General features: G+C 41.0%; 1 protein-coding gene across 2 annotated transcripts in view; it reads left to right on the top strand.

Moving 5' to 3' along the window:
- Nucleotides 1-7,490: 7,490 nt before the first annotated feature.
- The window catches only part of rfxank (regulatory factor X-associated ankyrin-containing protein), a 12,577-nt gene continuing 1,998 nt past the window's right edge, over nucleotides 7,491-18,069 (top strand). Inside the window, exons 1-7 of one of the 2 annotated variants that reach the window (XM_067968489.1) lie at nucleotides 7,491-7,600; nucleotides 9,920-10,262; nucleotides 11,646-11,765; nucleotides 13,816-13,881; nucleotides 14,945-15,045; nucleotides 16,481-16,606; nucleotides 17,248-17,314. In XM_067968489.1, coding sequence (XP_067824590.1) covers nucleotides 9,935-10,262; nucleotides 11,646-11,765; nucleotides 13,816-13,881; nucleotides 14,945-15,045; nucleotides 16,481-16,606; nucleotides 17,248-17,314 — 808 coding nt within the window. In that variant the 5' untranslated portion in view covers nucleotides 7,491-7,600; nucleotides 9,920-9,934. Of the gene's footprint in view, nucleotides 7,601-7,630; nucleotides 7,802-9,919; nucleotides 10,263-11,645; nucleotides 11,766-13,815; nucleotides 13,882-14,944; nucleotides 15,046-16,480; nucleotides 16,607-17,247; nucleotides 17,315-18,069 lie in introns of those variants that run through there. The other variant, XM_067968488.1, reaches the window with a different exon arrangement.

Below are 18,069 nucleotides of genomic sequence, written 5' to 3'. Positions count from 1 at the left end.
ATGGATAAAGAAAGTGCAAAAATACAGGAATTGATGGATAAAGAAAGTGCAAAAATACAGGAATTGATGGATAAAGAAAGTGCAAAAATACAGGAACTGATGGATAAAGAAAGTGCAAAAATACAGGAAATGATGGATAAAGAAAGTGCAAAAATACAGGAACTGATGGATGAAGAAAGTGCAAAAATACAGGAACTGATGGATGAAGAAAGTGCAAAAATGCAGGAATTGATGGATAAAGTAAGTGCAAAAATGGAGGAACTGATGGATAAAGTGTAAAAATACAGGAATAGATGGATAAAGAAAGTGCAAAAATACACGAATTGATTAATAAAGAAAGTGCAAAAATACAGGAACTGATGGATGAAGAAAGTGCAAAAATACAGGAATTGATGGATAAAGAAAGTGCAAAAATACAGGAATTGATGGATAAAGAAAGTGCAAAAATACAGGAACTGATGGATAAAGAAAGTGCAAAATACAGGAATTGATGGATGAAGAAAGTGCAAAAATACAGGAATTGATGGATAAAGAAAGTGCAAAAATACAGGAATTGATGGATAAAGAAAGTGCAAAAATACAGGAACTGATGGATCAAGAAAGTGCAAAAATACAGGAAATGATGGATAAAGAGAGTGCAAAAATACAGGAATTGATGGATAAAGAAAGTGCAAAAATACAGGAATTGATGGATAAAGAAAGTGCAAAAATACAGGAACTGATGGATCAAGAAAGTGCAAAAATACAGGAATTGATGGATAAAGAAAGTGCAAAAATACAGGAACTGATGGATAAAGAAAGTGCAAAAATACAGGAATAGATGGATAAAGAAAGTGCAAAATACAGGAATTGATGGATAAAGAAAGTGCAAAAATACAGGAATTGATGGATAAAGAAAGTGCAAAAATACAGGAACTGATGGATGAAGAAAGTGCAAAATACAGGAATTGATGGATGAAGAAAGTGCAAAAATACAGGAATTGATGGATAAAGAAAGTGCAAAAATACAGGAATTGATGGATAAAGAAAGTGCAAAAATACAGGAATTGATGGATAAAGAAAGTGCAAAAATACAGGAATTGATGGATGAAGAAAGTGCAAAAATACAGGAATTGATGGATAAAGAAAGTGCAAAAATACAGGAATTGATGGATAAAGAAAGTGCAAAAATACAGGAAATGATGGATAAAGTGCAAAAATACAGGAATTGATGGATAAAGAAAGTGCAAAATACAGGAACTGATGGATAAAGTGCAAAAATACAGGAATTGATGGATAAAGAAAGTGCAAAAATACAGGAACTGATGGATAAAGAAAGTGCAAAAATACAGGAATTGATGGATAAAGAAAGTGCAAAAATACAGGAACTGATGGATAAAGAAAGTGCAAAAATACAGGAATTGATGGATAAAGAAAGTGCAAAAATACAGGAATTGATGGATAAAGAAAGTGCAAAAATACAGGAACTGATGGATGAAGAAAGTGCAAAAATACAGGAATTGATGGATAAAGAAAGTGCAAAAATACAGGAATTGATGGATAAAGAAAGTGCAAAAATACAGGAACTGATGGATCAAGAAAGTGCAAAAATACAGGAATTGATGGATAAAGAAAGTGCAAAAATACAGGAATTGATGGATAAAGAAAGTGCAAAAATACAGGAATTGATGGATAAAGAAAGTGCAAAAATACAGGAACTGATGGATCAAGAAAGTGCAAACACACAGGAATTGATGGATAAAGAAAGTGCAAAACTACAGGAATTGATGGATAAAGAAAGTGCAAAAATACAGGAACTGACGGATAAAGAAAGTGCAAAAATACAGGAACTGACGGATAAAGAAAGTGCAAAATACAGGAATTGATGGATAAAGAAAGTGCAAAAATACAGGAATTGATGGATAAAGAAAGTGCAAAAATACAGGAATTGATGGATAAAGTGCAAAAATACTGGAACTGATGGATAAAGAAAGTGCAAAAATACAGGAACTGACGGATAAAGAAAGTGCAAAAATACAGGAACTGACGGATAAAGAAAGTGCAAAAATACAGGAACTGACGGATAAAGAAAGTGCAAAAATACAGGAACTGACGGATAAAGAAAGTGCAAAAATACAGGAACTGATGGATAAAGAAAGTGGAAAAATACAGGAATTGATGGATAAAGAAAGTGCAAAATACAGGAATTGATGGATAAAGAAAGTGCAAAAATACAGGAATTGATGGATAAAGAAAGTGCCAAAAAGCAGGAACAAATGGATAAAGAAAGTGCAAAATACAGGAATTGATGGATAAAGAAAGTGCAAAATACAGGAATTGATGGATAAAGAAAGTGCAAAATACACGAACTGATGGATAAAGAAAGTGCAAAAATACAGGAATTGATGGATAAAGAAAGTGCAAAAATACAGGAAATGATGGATAAAGAAAGTGGAAAATACAGGAATTGATGGATAAAGAAAGTGCAAAAATACAGGAATTGATGGATAAAGAAAGTGCAAAAATACAGGAATTGATGGATAAAGAAAGTGCAAAAATACAGGAATTGATGGATAAAGAAAGTGCAAAAATACAGGAATTGATGGATAAAGAAAGTGCAAAAATACAGGAATTGATGGATAAAGAAAGTGCAAAATACAAGAACTGATGGATAAAGAAAGTGCAAAAATACAGGAATTGATGGATAAAGAAAGTGCAAAAATACAGGAATTGATGGATAAAGAAAGTGCAAAAATACAGGAAATGATGGATAAAGAAAGTGGAAAATACAGGAATTGATGGATGAAGAAAGTGCAAAAATACAGGAATTGATGGATAAAGAAAGTGCAAAAATACAGGAATTGATGGATAAAGAAAGTGCAAAAATACAGGAAATGATGGATAAAGAAAGTGGAAAATACAGGAATTGATGGATAAAGAAAGTGCAAAATACACGAACTGATGGATAAAGTGCAAAAATACAGGAATTGATGGATAAAGAAAGTGCAAAATACAGGAACTGATGGATAAAGTGCAAAAATACAGGAATTGATGGATAAAGAAAGTGCAAAAATACAGGAACTGATGGATAAAGAAAGTGCAAAAATACAGGAAATGATGGATAAAGAGAGTGCAAAAATACAGGAATTGATGGATAAAGAAAGTGCAAAAATACAGGAATTGATGGATAAAGAAAGTGCAAAAATACAGGAACTGATGGATCAAGAAAGTGCAAAAATACAGGAATTGATGGATAAAGAAAGTGCAAAAATACAGGAACTGATGGATCAAGAAAGTGCAAAAATACAGGAATTGATGGATAAAGAAAGTGCAAAAATACAGGAATTGATGGATAAAGAAAGTGCAAAAATACACAAATTGATGAATGAAGAAAGTGCAAAAATACAGGAACTGACGGATAAAGAAAGTGCAAAAATACAGGAACTGACGGATAAAGAAAGTGCAAAAATACAGGAACTGATGGATAAAGAAAGTGGAAAAATACAGGAATTGATGGATAAAGAAAGTGCAAAATACAGGAATTGATGGATAAAGAAAGTGCAAAAATACAGGAATTGATGGATAAAGAAAGTGCAAAAATACAGGAACTGATGGATCAAGAAAGTGCAAAAATACAGGAATTGATGGATAAAGAAAGTGCAAAAATACAGGAATTGATGGATAAAGAAAGTGCAAAAATACACAAATTGATGAATGAAGAAAGTGCAAAAATACAGGAACTGACGGATAAAGAAAGTGCAAAAATACAGGAACTGACGGATAAAGAAAGTGCAAAAATACAGGAACTGATGGATAAAGAAAGTGGAAAAATACAGGAATTGATGGATAAAGAAAGTGCAAAATACAGGAATTGATGGATAAAGAAAGTGCAAAAATACAGGAATTGATGGATAAAGAAAGTGCCAAAAAGCAGGAACTAATGGATAAAGAAAGTGCAAAATACAGGAATTGATGGATAAAGAAAGTGCAAAATACAGGAATTGATGGATAAAGAAAGTGCAAAATACACGAACTGATGGATAAAGAAAGTGCAAAAATACAGGAATTGATGGATAAAGAAAGTGCAAAAATACAGGAAATGATGGATAAAGAAAGTGGAAAATACAGGAATTGATGGATAAAGAAAGTGCAAAAATACAGGAATTGATGGATAAAGAAAGTGCAAAAATACAGGAATTGATGGATAAAGAAAGTGCAAAAATACAGGAATTGATGGATAAAGAAAGTGCAAAAATACAGGAATTGATGGATAAAGAAAGTGCAAAAATACAGGAATTGATGGATAAAGAAAGTGCAAAAATACAGGAACTGATGGATAAAGAAAGTGCAAAAATACAGGAAATGATGGATAAAGAAAGTGCAAAAATACAGGAACTGATGGATGAAGAAAGTGCAAAAATACAGGAACTGATGGATAAAGAAAGTGCAAAAATGCAGGAATTGATGGATAAAGTAAGTGCAAAAATGGAGGAACTGATGGATAAAGTGTAAAAATACAGGAATAGATGGATAAAGAAAGTGCAAAAATACACGAATTGATGGATAAAGAAAGTGCAAAAATACAGGAACTGATGGATGAAGAAAGTGCAAAAATACAGGAATTGATGGATAAAGAAAGTGCAAAAATACAGGAATTGATGGATAAAGGAAGTGCAAAAATACAGGAACTGATGGATAAAGAAAGTGCAAAATACAGGAATTGATGGATAAAGAAAGTGCAAAAATACAGGAACTGATGGATAAAGAAAGTGGAAAAATACAGGAATTGATGGATAAAGAAAGTGCAAAATACAGGAATTGATGGATAAAGAAAGTGCAAAAATACAGGAATTGATGGATAAAGAAAGTGCCAAAAAGCAGGAACTAATGGATAAAGAAAGTGCAAAATACAGGAATTGATGGATAAAGAAAGTGCAAAATACAGGAAATGATGGATAAAGAAAGTGCAAAAATACAGGAATTGATGGATAAAGAAAGTGCAAAAATACAGGAAATGATGGATAAAGAAAGTGGAAAATACAGGAATTGATGGATAAAGAAAGTGCAAAAATACAGGAATTGATGGATAAAGAAAGTGCAAAAATACAGGAATTGATGGATAAAGAAAGTGCAAAAATACAGGAATTGATGGATAAAGAAAGTGCAAAAATACAGGAATTGATGGATAAAGAAAGTGCAAAAATACAGGAATTGATGGATAAAGAAAGTGCAAAAATACAGGAATTGATGGATAAAGAAAGTGCAAAAATACAGGAACTGATGGATAAAGAAAGTGCAAAAATACAGGAAATGATGGATAAAGAAAGTGCAAAAATACAGGAACTGATGGATGAAGAAAGTGCAAAAATACAGGAACTGATGGATAAAGAAAGTGCAAAAATGCAGGAATTGATGGATAAAGTAAGTGCAAAAATGGAGGAACTGATGGATAAAGTGTAAAAATACAGGAATAGATGGATAAAGAAAGTGCAAAAATACACGAATTGATTAATAAAGAAAGTGCAAAAATACAGGAACTGATGGATGAAGAAAGTGCAAAAATACAGGAATTGATGGATAAAGAAAGTGCAAAAATACAGGAATTGATGGATAAAGAAAGTGCAAAAATACAGGAACTGATGGATAAAGAAAGTGCAAAATACAGGAATTGATGGATGAAGAAAGTGCAAAAATACAGGAATTGATGGATAAAGAAAGTGCAAAAATACAGGAATTGATGGATAAAGAAAGTGCAAAAATACCGGAACTGATGGATCAAGAAAGTGCAAAAATACAGGAAATGATGGATAAAGAGAGTGCAAAAATACAGGAATTGATGGATAAAGAAAGTGCAAAAATACAGGAATTGATGGATAAAGAAAGTGCAAAAATACAGGAACTGATGGATCAAGAAAGTGCAAAAATACAGGAATTGATGGATAAAGAAAGTGCAAAAATACAGGAACTGATGGATAAAGAAAGTGCAAAAATACAGGAATAGATGGATAAAGAAAGTGCAAAATACAGGAATTGATGGATAAAGAAAGTGCAAAAATACAGGAATTGATGGATAAAGAAAGTGCAAAAATACAGGAACTGATGGATGAAGAAAGTGCAAAATACAGGAATTGATGGATGAAGAAAGTGCAAAAATACAGGAATTGATGGATAAAGAAAGTGCAAAAATACAGGAATTGATGGATAAAGAAAGTGCAAAAATACAGGAATTGATGGATAAAGAAAGTGCAAAAATACAGGAATTGATGGATGAAGAAAGTGCAAAAATACAGGAATTGATGGATAAAGAAAGTGCAAAAATACAGGAATTGATGGATAAAGAAAGTGCAAAAATACAGGAATTGATGGATAAAGAAAGTGCAAAAATACAGGAATTGATGGATAAAGAAAGTGCAAAAATACAGGAATTGATGGATAAAGAAAGTGCAAAAATACAGGAATTGATGGATAAAGAAAGTGCAAAAATACAGGAATTGATGGATAAAGAAAGTGCAAAAATACAGGAATTGATGGATAAAGAAAGTGCAAAAATACAGGAACTGACGGATCGTCTTTGAAGAAGGTGCAAAAGACACAAATTGATGGACGGTCCCCAAGGACAAAAACAAGCCCCGACTTGCTGCTCCTGGTTGCCCGGAACAAGAACTGTGTTTGACATTGATTTATGTATTTATTAATTATTTAAATGTCCTTACTCAGCATCTTCCTCCTCCACGGCCCAGTGCAGGCGCCTGGCCAGCGCCAGCTCCCTGCTCATCCTCCCTTTGCCGCAAGCGGCGGCCGCCGCCTCCGGGCTCCGAGCTCCTGGCTTCATTCAAACATTCGCGCCGCCGCCTGCGTCACCGGCACAAGGCCCGCCCATTCCCCAATCAGAACACAGGAATTCTGCTGCCTTCCTCCCATTGGCCGCTTGAGCTGTCACTCAGGAGCCGGTTCAGCCCCCCCCTCTCCTCTCCTCCCTTGTACCTGGATCCAAGCGCAACCAATATCGAAGTGGGGGAGCATGTCAAATAATTATGAACATACCTAAGGTAAAAAAATAATCAGATCAACAAGTAAAAGAGAAAAAAAGGTAGAACTGCATGCAATTATTTTATATTGATCTAACAGTGAGGGTAATGGCATTTGATGAAGTGACAATGAAACAGGTTGTTTGATAGTTGTCCCCAATGTTGACGTTGGTAGTGTCTGATTGACAGGTCCCTGCGTGCACCAGCCTTGTTTGCACTTGCAGAACCCAGAGATAAATTTATTGCATCAAATTAAAAGTTATTTCTTGAAAGGCATTTGACATTATATCTGCATACTGATAAATGCATTTTTGAAAAATATATCCTTTGGTAGATTCGGACAGGCAATAAGATTTTTTTTAATTTTTTAAAAAAAAGCTCAATCTACCTTTATTTAAAATCCCGCCTCTGCTTCGTTTCGATTGGTTGCAGCATTAAAAATCGTCATGATGATTGGCTCCCTCTGCTGTCATTCATGGCTGCTGTCAAGATAGGTGGACCGGCTTTGACGGAGGAAAAGGAAAAATGCTCGTGGCAATTGAGCAGTGCAGCAGTTTGTGGACGCGCTCTGTCTGTGTGGGAAGATTGAAGTTGTATGGAATCTTATGGAATCTTATGGATGATTTTGCAATAAAATGCACACATTAAATCTGCTCAATTGCATTGTGGGATATTTGCAAGTTACTTTCACTTTGATAGGGAAGTGTTCACTGTCAGCATTGTAGTCTGCTTAGGGAGGTTGCATTCTATGTCTACATTTTGGAGTTGATTGCAAAGATTCCCTGTATCGCAAGGTATTGTGCATGCATTTGAAAAAAAAAATACATTTTTAAAAGCTTTTTATTGGAGCAATGTTGGGCAGAGGTTGAATGAATTTGGAATACTGTAGTGAGACACACTATTTTTAGAATTAAGAGTTTCATTTTGAGGTTCTGTCGTTCTCAACTGTTATGCGTGTAAAACTGAACAATTGCTACAACATAGGTAGCAATGTCACATTTCTGGGTCATTCTGTGCTCATGAGATCCACAGTCTGAATTTACTTATTGGAAAGCTGCTGGAGATGTGTTTTGAAAGGTATGGCCAGGCCTATTAGCATTGGTGAAATGTCATGAGTGAGGGTAATGATCAGAAAGCAGAGCATAAAACCATTTAAATTATACTGAGGCTTTTCAGCTTGGAAAAGAGAAGTCTGAGAGGGCTTTCTCAATCTCGTGTTCAAATCCCTCCCTGGTCTTACCCATCCCTATCTCTGCAACCTCCAGCCCCACAACCCTCCAAGATCTCTGCACTCCTCCATCTCTGGCCTCTTGTGCGTCGCCCACTCCCTTTGCCCCACCCTTGGCTACCATGCCTTCAGCCGTCTAGGCCCTAAGCTCTGGAATTCCCTCCCTAAACCTCTCCAACTCTCCTGCTTTAAGATGCTCCTTAAAACCTTCCTCATTGTCCACGCTTTTGGTCATCCATCCTAATATCTCCTCCTTTGGCTCGGTGTCAAATTTTGTCTGATTACTTTCGTGAAGCGCATTGAGATGTTTTACGACATTAAAGGCGCTATATAAATGCAAGTTGTTGTTGTTGCTGCTGCTTAATGGATAGAGAAGGTATTCCCAAAATAAGGCTCCCAGATACACAGGAGAACAGGACAAGGGCACTGGAAAATACGGGGAAGATGCCAGGAAGTCTTTCCTTACACAGAGGGTGATTGACAGCTGGAACAAATTGCCAGGAAGGGTGGATTCATTTAAGAAACAGATGGTGTAATGGAAGGGCAGTGCCCGTGTCCTGTTCTGTGTATCTGGGAGCCTTATTTTGGGAATACCGTCTCTATCCATTAAGCAGCAGCAACAACAACAACAACAACTTGCATTTATACTCTGGAAAGATGAGATCAAAGAGCTGAAGGGCCTTATTCATTCCAACCAAGAGTTACATTTTTTTTTAAGAGTGACGTAACATTTTAAACCAAAATGAGTTGTGTCGCTCCTTATGTGTGTGTTTTGACAGGCCTGTGTAATGGACTAATACACAATTCGCATAAATGAAAATACTGCCAACTGTGCAGTACCCACACAGCCCGAATGTTAGAGCTGCTGATTCAGTTCAGCTGGGAGGAAGTGTTTGGCCTCCACATAAAGGATTATGAATTTATGGAGCTGCTGCACGGGTTGGGAGATGGAACATTAAAAAAAAATCAAGGTTTCATAATACATCGTGAAGGGAATTTTGTTTGGACTGGTTCGCCCCTTGGCAAGCTGCAGAACTGCCACTGGTGCCCTGGGTACCGTTAACGAAAAAGAAAGACTTGCATTTCTATAGCGCCTTTCACGACCTCAGGGCGTCCCAAAGCGCTTTACAACCAATTAAGTACTTTTGAAGTGACTGTAGGAAATGCAGCAGCCAAATTGCGCACAGTAAGAATCCACAAACAGCAGTGAGATAATGACTAGATAATCTGTTTTAGTGATGTTGGTTAAGGGATAAATAATGACCAGGAAGAACTCCCCTGCTCTTCTTCAAGATAGCACCATGGGATCTTTCACCTCCAACTGAGAGGGCAGATGGGGCCTTATTTTTAATTTAATCTGAAAGATGGCACCTCTGACAGTGCAGCACTCCCTCAGTGCTGCACTTATGTCTCTGGAGTGGGGCTTGAACTCACAACCTTCTGACTCAGAGGCAAGGGTTCTACCCACTGAGCCACTGTTGATCCTTTGACATAAGAAGGAGATATAGCCTTCGAACTTGTGTTATGCCTGATCTGGACCTACTCAATGCTGACAGTGGCTCCCAAAACAATAGCAAAAAAATGTCTGAAATGATGCTCAGCACTAAAACCTACCATCAATACACATATTACAAAAGGGTATAATGTGCTGCTATAAATTCTTGTTCCTGTGGTGCCATTTCAGGGGAAACGCAGCAAAATGGATGAAACGGAAAGAAATGACCACCAACTTGAGGGAGGTACCATTAGTGTTGTAGAAGGTACTGCCAGGAAGGAATTATATGATGAACCACTGCCGTGCAGTAATGGAGACCACAAAAGGAACCACAATACTTCTTCAAATAAGACTGGCAAGAAAGAACCAACAGTAGAGGTGGCACCAAGCAACATAATCCAGATAAAATGTGCAACTCTACAGGTCAACGAGCACTTGCAACAAGTTATAACACTTAATCTTGAAAGCATTCAAGAACAGGAGCAGGATCAAATGACCCCTGACCTTGAAGTGGTTTCTGCACTATCTGATGGTAAGCCACCAAGCATCTTGGTCAAAGCGAAGGGCCACTTTCGCCAGAGAGGAGCCACCAGGCTGATCCGTAGTGACAGAGGACTGAATTATAGGAAAGACTGGAGGAACTGAGGCTCTTTTTTCTTGACAAGAGAAGGCTGAGGGGTGACCTAATAGAGGTCTTTAAAATTATGAAAGGGTTTGATAGGTTAGACATAGCGAGGATGTTTCCACTTGTGGGGGAGTCCAAAACTAGAGGCCATAAGTATAAGATTGTCACTAATAAATCCAATAGGGAATTCAGGAGAAACTTCTTCACCCAGAGGGTGGTTAGAGTGTGGAACTCAATGAATGTTGAGGCGAATAGCATTGATGCATTGAAGGGGAAGCCAGCTAAGCACATGAGGGAGAAAGGAATAGAAGGATATGCTGATAGGGTGAGATGAAATAACGTGGGAAGAGGCTCGTGTGGAGCATAAACACAGGCACAGATCAGTTGGGCCGAATGGCCTGTTTCTGTGTTGCAAATTCTATGTAAGGAGATGATCTTACAGCAGTATCTGTGACATTAAATGATATAGAAAAGGTAAATCCTGGAAATTACTTCAGACTGAACGCTCGACAGTAGGAAAAGGGAACCCAGGTCCAAACAAAAGATGTCAAAAGATCTTCACACAAAGAGTGATCAACCCACGGAATGGAATTCTGGGAAGGGTGTAGAGAGACAAATGGGGTCATTTTGACTTTGGGCGATAGTGTAAAACGGGTCGTATTGGATCAGCTGCCTGTTACACATTGCATTTCTGTTGAAAAAAAGGGAAGACTTGCAATTTCACCACTTCAGGACCTCCCAAAGCGCTTTACAGCCTTCGAATTGTTGTAATGTAGGGAAAAGTGGCAGCCAATTTGCACACAGCAAGATCCCGTAAAAAAGCAATGTGATAATGACCAGATCATCTGTTTTTTTAGTGATGTTGGTTGAGGGATAATTATTGGCCCAGGACACTGGGGAGAACTCCCCTGCTCTTTTTCGAATAGTGCCACGGGATCTTTTACGTCCGCCTGAAAGGGCAGACGGGGCCTCGGTTTAATGTCTCATCTGAAAGACGGCACCTCCGACAGAGCAGCGCTCCCTCGGTAATGCACTGGAGGATTTTTGTGCTCAAGTGTCTGGAGTCAGATTCCTTCTCGATCCTATCCTGGAAGATGCTTTTTGCGCTGAGCTGGGCGAGGACTGTACAGGGTCAGCCATGGTGCCGTCCGTGGTCGAATAGCCCACTGATGTTCACTAGTCCAAGTTCACACGTTTCGAGTCACTCCTTGCGTGACGTGACGGCGGATTGCTGAGGGGAGACACCTGCTCGGTGGTACTAACTATCGTGGATGGTTTTCTCTTCCCCAGAATCTTTACCGCTACCATTTTATCTTCCGGGGAAATCCAGCTCCGCCTACAAGTATGCCACGACGCTCACAAACAAACAACGAGGGAACGAGATCTCATCCCTCCCAGCAAACCTGGACAGTGAGTATACGAGCTACTGTTTTCGCACCAGCCATTCTTAATGTGCGTTTTATGGGGTAGATAAAAGGCTGGTTTTTGTCCTTATCACAGGTAAAAGATGTAGGAAACAGCAATGTCACATCCAGCACCAAAGATTCCCAGCTCAGCTATATCCTGGGCCTGATTCAGGGTAACGCTTGCTATACACTGCCCCACCGATATGCTGTCAACCACCCAGAAGTGGCCTCCTTGTTGTAAGTACAGTCCCCACCATTCACACCGTCCACACTTATAGAATCATCGAATGATACAGCACAGAAGGAGGTCATTCGGCCCATCGTGCCTGTGCTGGTTCTTTGAAAGAGCTATCCAATTAGTTCCACTCCCCTGCCCTTTCCCCATAGCCCTGCAAATTTTTCTGTTTCGAGTATTTATCCAATTCCCTTTTGAAAGTTACTATTGAATCTGCTTCCACCGCTGCGTAAAAAAAATTTCTCCTCTAGTTCTTTTGCCAATCCCCTTAAATCTGTATCCTCTGGTTACCGACCCTTCCGCCACTGGAAACAGTTTCTCCCTATTTACTCCATCAAGACCCTTCATGATTTTGAACACCTCTATCAAATCTCCCCTTAACCTTCTCTGCTCTAAGGAGAACAACCCCAGCTCCTCTAACCTCGCCAGGTAACTGAAGTTATCGCGGGCAGCAACATATATCGGGCAAACAATGTTGACCAATTTCCATTACCAGTGGCATCAATAACAAAGGCTTATAACATATTAAGCCCGCCGATTACTTTGGACAGTTCAATAAGTACTTACCCTCTACTGACCCTCATAAAAGGCTCTGCTGATTTCAGGCAAGTTCGTGTCTTCGAGTAGTTCCAATCAGCTGTTTGCACCCCATTAAAGTCCGATAACCTTAGCGATGAGATTCTGGATGCAACTGACAACAATTAGGAGAGGCAGTTGCTAAGTGTGATGTCCTGTTTTTTTAAAAAATATGTTGGTTACTTACCTTTTTGGTTTTACCGCAAATCATGTTCACACCAACACGCTGCTATAAGCAGTGGGGGACTGTATCTCCAAGCTCTGGCCCTTGGACTAAACTCTAAGCTCTGGCATGCTGGCTCACAAAATCCGGGCAGCTCAGTTGTATTGATGCTTATATTTCTTATTTGTTGGGTTGTCCTGTCTGAATTTTATGGGCCTGGGCAGGGGGTGGTGATGGGATGGGGGGGTTGGAAAGGCCTGTTTTTAGGGCTGTTGCCCCAGAGGCTTGATTAACCCCAAATCAGATATTTGCAGATGGATGGGAGCATGGATATAAACTTTATATATGGCCACTGAGGCTCAATGTTATTCACCTCCGTAGCCCACAAAGACCAAAAGCTTAGACGCTCCTGCATCAGTGTGAAAATTCCACTTTTGACAGGAGCCATCCTATCTCAGGACGTTCCAAAGTGCTTTACAGCCAGTTAAGTACATTTTTTGAAGTGTAGTCACTATTGTAATGTAGGAAACGCAGCAGTCAATTTGCGCACAGCAAGGTCCCACAAACAGCAATGTGATAATGACCAGATAGTTGGTTTTAGTGATGTTGGTTGAGGGATAAATATTGGCCCGGACACCAGGGAGAACTCCCCTGCTCTTTTTCAAAGTAATGCCGTGGAATCTTTTACGTTCAACTGAGAGGGTAGTCGGGGCCTCGGTTTAACGTCTCATCCGAGAGAGGGCACTTCTGACAGTGCAGCACTCCCTCGGTACTGCACTGAAGTGTCAGTCTAGATTACGTGCTTAAATCTCTTAGAGTGGGACTTGAACCCACGACCTTCTGACTCAGAGGCAGGCGTGCTATCCACTGAGCCACGGCTTACAGCCATCAAAGGGATCAGATACTCGTGTTACTATTCTGGACTGGACTCATACCCGAGTCTTGAGAGGAGAAAGGTTAACCCCCCCAATCCTTTGGCGAGGAATTCAGTTCCAAATGTGTATAAAATTCAGATCCCTCTCTTCCCCGATGACTTTTGATAGTCAACGTGACAAATGTTTTTTCTTGCTTCCTTCGCAGCACTATCGGTTCACCAGCTGGCTGCTCAGGGAGACCTGTCCCAACTAATGTCACATCTTCAGCACGGTGAGCAATGGAAATCGAGCCGGTCCTGATGCCAACTTTTCTGGAGGCTCGTTTGGTCTCCTGGCGAATGATATTCTATTTGTTACTAATTTTTGGGCAAGACCCGCATTTATTGCCCATCCCTGAGATGGAGGTGGGCCTTCTTCTAAGGGGAGTTAAAAGTCAACCACATTGGTGTGGGACCGGAGTCACATAAAGGCCCAGACCGGGTAAGGAGGGCAGGTTTCCTTCCCTAAAGGACATTAGTGAATCAGTTGGGTTTTTACGACAATCCGGCAGCTTCATGGACACTTTTACTGATGCCAGCTTTATGTTTCCATATTTTTTAAAAATTGAATTCAAATTCTCAAACTAGTGGGATTTAAACTTACGTTCTGGATTACTAGTCCAAGTGAAATAATCGCTGCACTGCCATACCTGATTCTAATGTATATTATTACCCTCCACCGAGCCACTGCTGTTCCCAAAGGGCTATTTCCTGCTGCCATAGGAACTCCATCACTCGGCCTCTAACACTTGATGTCAGGTCGGCCATGATCATGAAGAATTGGAAAGTTTTAACTGTATCCATGCCATAAAACAGATGTATAATCTATCAATTTGCACCATAATCCTAAATCTGGAACTCTCCCTCCCAAAAAGGTCGCAGATGCTGGGGGGTCAATTGAAATTCTCAAAACTGAGATCAGTAAGATTTTTGTTGGGTGAGGGTATCAGGGGATAGGGAGCAAAGGCAGGTAAATGGAGTTGAGATCAGCCATGATCTAATTGAATGGCAGAAGAGGCTCGAGGGGACCTAAATGACTTCCTCCTGTTGCTATGTTTCCTAGATCCGCCGTGGGCGTATATGTGTCGCTCTCTCTCTCGGTATGTCCCTTTTGAGCGATCTCATTGGCCAATAGTAAACATGTGATGCTCCAATCGTTCGTGTGCTTTCTACCGATGTTCACCTGACATGGCGAAGACAATGGCGTAGCGAGTTGATGGGCTGAATGGCCCAGTCCAGTTCCTATCTTCCTGTAAACTGCTGCAGCTTACGCACACTCTCTCTTCCATCTTTCAGGCAGCTCGCTGCTCAACCTGCGGGACGAGCGCGGTTTCACGCCGCTAATGTGGGCGGCAGCGTTTGGGGAGATTGCCGTTGTGAGTTTTTTGCTGGAGAAGGTGAGACCAAGGGAACATTAGCAGGATTATCACTGTGCTGCTTTCAAAAGACAGTGTTACCCATTCATGGAGGAGGTGCAGATTGTTGCAATAATTATTACTTAAAAAATTGTTTTGTGAAATTTTGTGCTCATTAAGTTGAAACACTGGAGAATGGAACACTTTCCATTTCAGGCACCAAGTCCTAGCTCAGGTACAACAGGACTTATATACAGAGTAAAGCTCCTCTACACTGCCCATCAAACATTCCCAGGTTAGGTACAACGGGGGTTAGATACAGGGTAAAGCTCCTCTGCACTGTCCCATCAAACACGCCCAGGGCAGGTACAATGGGGGTTAGGTACAGAGTAAAGCTCCCTCTACACTGTCCTATCAAACACTCCCAGAGCAGGTACAATGGGGGTTAGGTACAGAGTAAAGCTCCCACTACACTGTCCTATCAAACACTCCCAGGGCAGGTACAGCACGGGTTAGATACAGAGTAAAGCTCCCTCTACACTGCCCTGAGGTGAAAGGTCAGTGTGCCAATATTTAAAAAAAACATTTTGACTCACACCTCTCTTGGAGGGGGAGAGGGTGTTGTGAATATTCCTCAATTTTTCCTTCCTCCCTGCAGAGAATGCCCGGCCTATGCTTGGTGCAACCCCGACAATCCGACTGCTGGGACCAAGATTTCAGGATCACCCATGTGCCACTCCTACCCCTCGTGCTGCCCATCAGATAGAATTTGCACTGCTTGCTATGGGCTCCGCTAACATCTCCTTAGGTAATGGCGATGCTCGATGGGCAGTGTAGTGAGAGCTTTACTGTGTATCTAACCCCCATTGTACCTGCCCTGGGAGTGTTTGATGGGACAGTGCAGAGGAGCTTTACTCTGTATCTAACCCCCGTTGTACCTAACCTGGGAATGTTTGATGGGCAGTGTAGAGGAGCTTTACTCTGTATATAAGTCCTGTTGTACCTGAGCTAGGACTTGGTGCCTGAACCGCACAGACCCAAGAAGGTGCCAGGCTCGTTCCCAGTCTAGGAGCCACAGTGACGGCACTGCAATTGGTCTCAGAGTCCCTGTGTTAGTGAGTGTAATAATCCATTATAATAGTCCAGTGAGCCTTGCTGGAAAATCTACCTGTTAAAACAATGGGACAGGATAAGGGGATAAGGTGCTGTTGTGATGCACCCCGTGGTAGAATAGCCACGCAGAGTCTAGGCTCGCGCACGCACGCACACACACACAGGAAGAATGGCCACTCGGGCGAGGAAGCAGAGCACTGCCAGCGCTCTGTGGAACTGTACGCCAAGGAGAGAAAGGGGGCCGGGGGTGAAAGTTGGGGAAAAAAAAACCAACGCGTGAGTAATCCGTATGAATAAACAGAATGTTACGGGTGAAACGGCTTACTTGAAGCTCTGATGTCGGCCCAACTTACTGTCGTCACAGGGCGCCGATCCACACGCTCTGGCGAAGGAACGGGAGAGCACGCTGTCGCTGGCTACCATCCAGGGATACACGGACATCGTCCTGCTACTCCTGGAACACCAAGTGGACGTCAATATTTATGACTGGGTAAGGTCCAACTCGAGCTAATCGGCCAGATTTTTAGGTCTTTTTCTTTGGTGTGGGGATGGGTGGAAGCTGGGGGGGGGGGGGGCTAAACCATCTTCAAACAATAAAGACTGTTGAACATTGTGAGACTTCTCTCATTGTTTGGACCACTTAAGTTGCGTACCATGGAGCCCTGTGGGCTACAAAAAAGATTACACTACCAAACGGTAAATTCAAAGCCCTTTGGCTCCCCCCCCCCCCCCCCCCCCCAAGTTAAATTACAAACTCTTCTGAATCTGGCGGTACTAGTTGATGAATTTAATGCTCTGTTTCACAGTCAGATTGAAGAGGACAAGGGCCAAAGTATTTGGCTGCCAGATATATTACGTAGAATTACATAGAGTCTACAGCACAAAAACAGGCCATTCAGACCAACTACTCCATGCTCCACACGAGCCTTCTCCCACCCCTCTGCTTCTAACATTATCAGTATAACCTTCTATTCCTTTCTCCCTCATGTGTTTATCTGGCTTCCCCTTAAATGCACCTCTGCTAGCCCATGGGCCATAATTTGGACATCTTTGCAGTAAGGGAATAGTTTTATATCTCGTTAGATCCCGTTGTACTGAGCCTGCAATAAGCTATTCGTGTGTTTTCCCCAGAATGGAGGAACGCCATTGCTGTACGCAGTGCATGGAAATCATGTAAGGTGTGTGGAAGCTCTACTGGGTAAGTCTGAATTGGTGTTGGGTGGGGGGGGGGGGGGGGGAGGGCTCATTTAGAAAGAAGGAAGTTCCATTTATAAAGCGTTTCACAGGCCAACAAATTACTTCTGAAGAGCTCTCGGAGAGAGTTCTCCCCGGCGTCCTGGCCAACATTCCTTCCTCCAGCAACGTCACCAAAAATCAGATTAGGTGGCCACTCATTTTGTTGCTGTGCGCAAAGCAGCTGCCATGTTTTCCTACATGTTAACAGCGATCGCACTTCAAAAGTAATTGCAACCAGCATTAGCGTCAAATGTTGCTAGGTCAGATACTTCATGAGTGTGAGGGTGAGCTCGAGAGTAGGGCCGAGGTGGCTGAAGGTCCTGCCTTGAATGGTGGAGCAAAAACGAAAGGGGATGCACAGAAGGTTGGAGTTGGAGGAAGAGAGTGTTTGGGAAGGCGTATTAAAGCTGGAGAAGGTCGCAGATACAGGGTGAGGGAAGGTCATAATGGCATTTATACAACAACAACTTGCATTTATAAAGCGCTTTTAACAAAGTAAAATGCCCCAAGGCGCTTCACAGGAGCGATTATCAAACAAAATTTGATAATCCGAACCACATAAGGAGATATTAGGACAGGTGACCAAAAGATTGGTCAAAGAGGTAGGTTTTAAAGAGCATCTTAAAGGTGGAGAGAGAGGCAGAGGTTTAGGGGGGGATTTCCAGAGCTTAGGGCCTAGGCAGCTGAAGGCACGGCCGCCAGCGGTGGAGCGATGAA

Source organism: Heptranchias perlo, chromosome 29 (genome assembly GCF_035084215.1).
Source record: "Heptranchias perlo isolate sHepPer1 chromosome 29, sHepPer1.hap1, whole genome shotgun sequence".
Lineage (NCBI taxonomy): Eukaryota > Metazoa > Chordata > Chondrichthyes > Hexanchiformes > Hexanchidae > Heptranchias > Heptranchias perlo.
The sequence above is the reverse complement of the archived record's forward strand: the minus strand, read 5'-3'. Positions and strand labels throughout refer to the sequence as shown.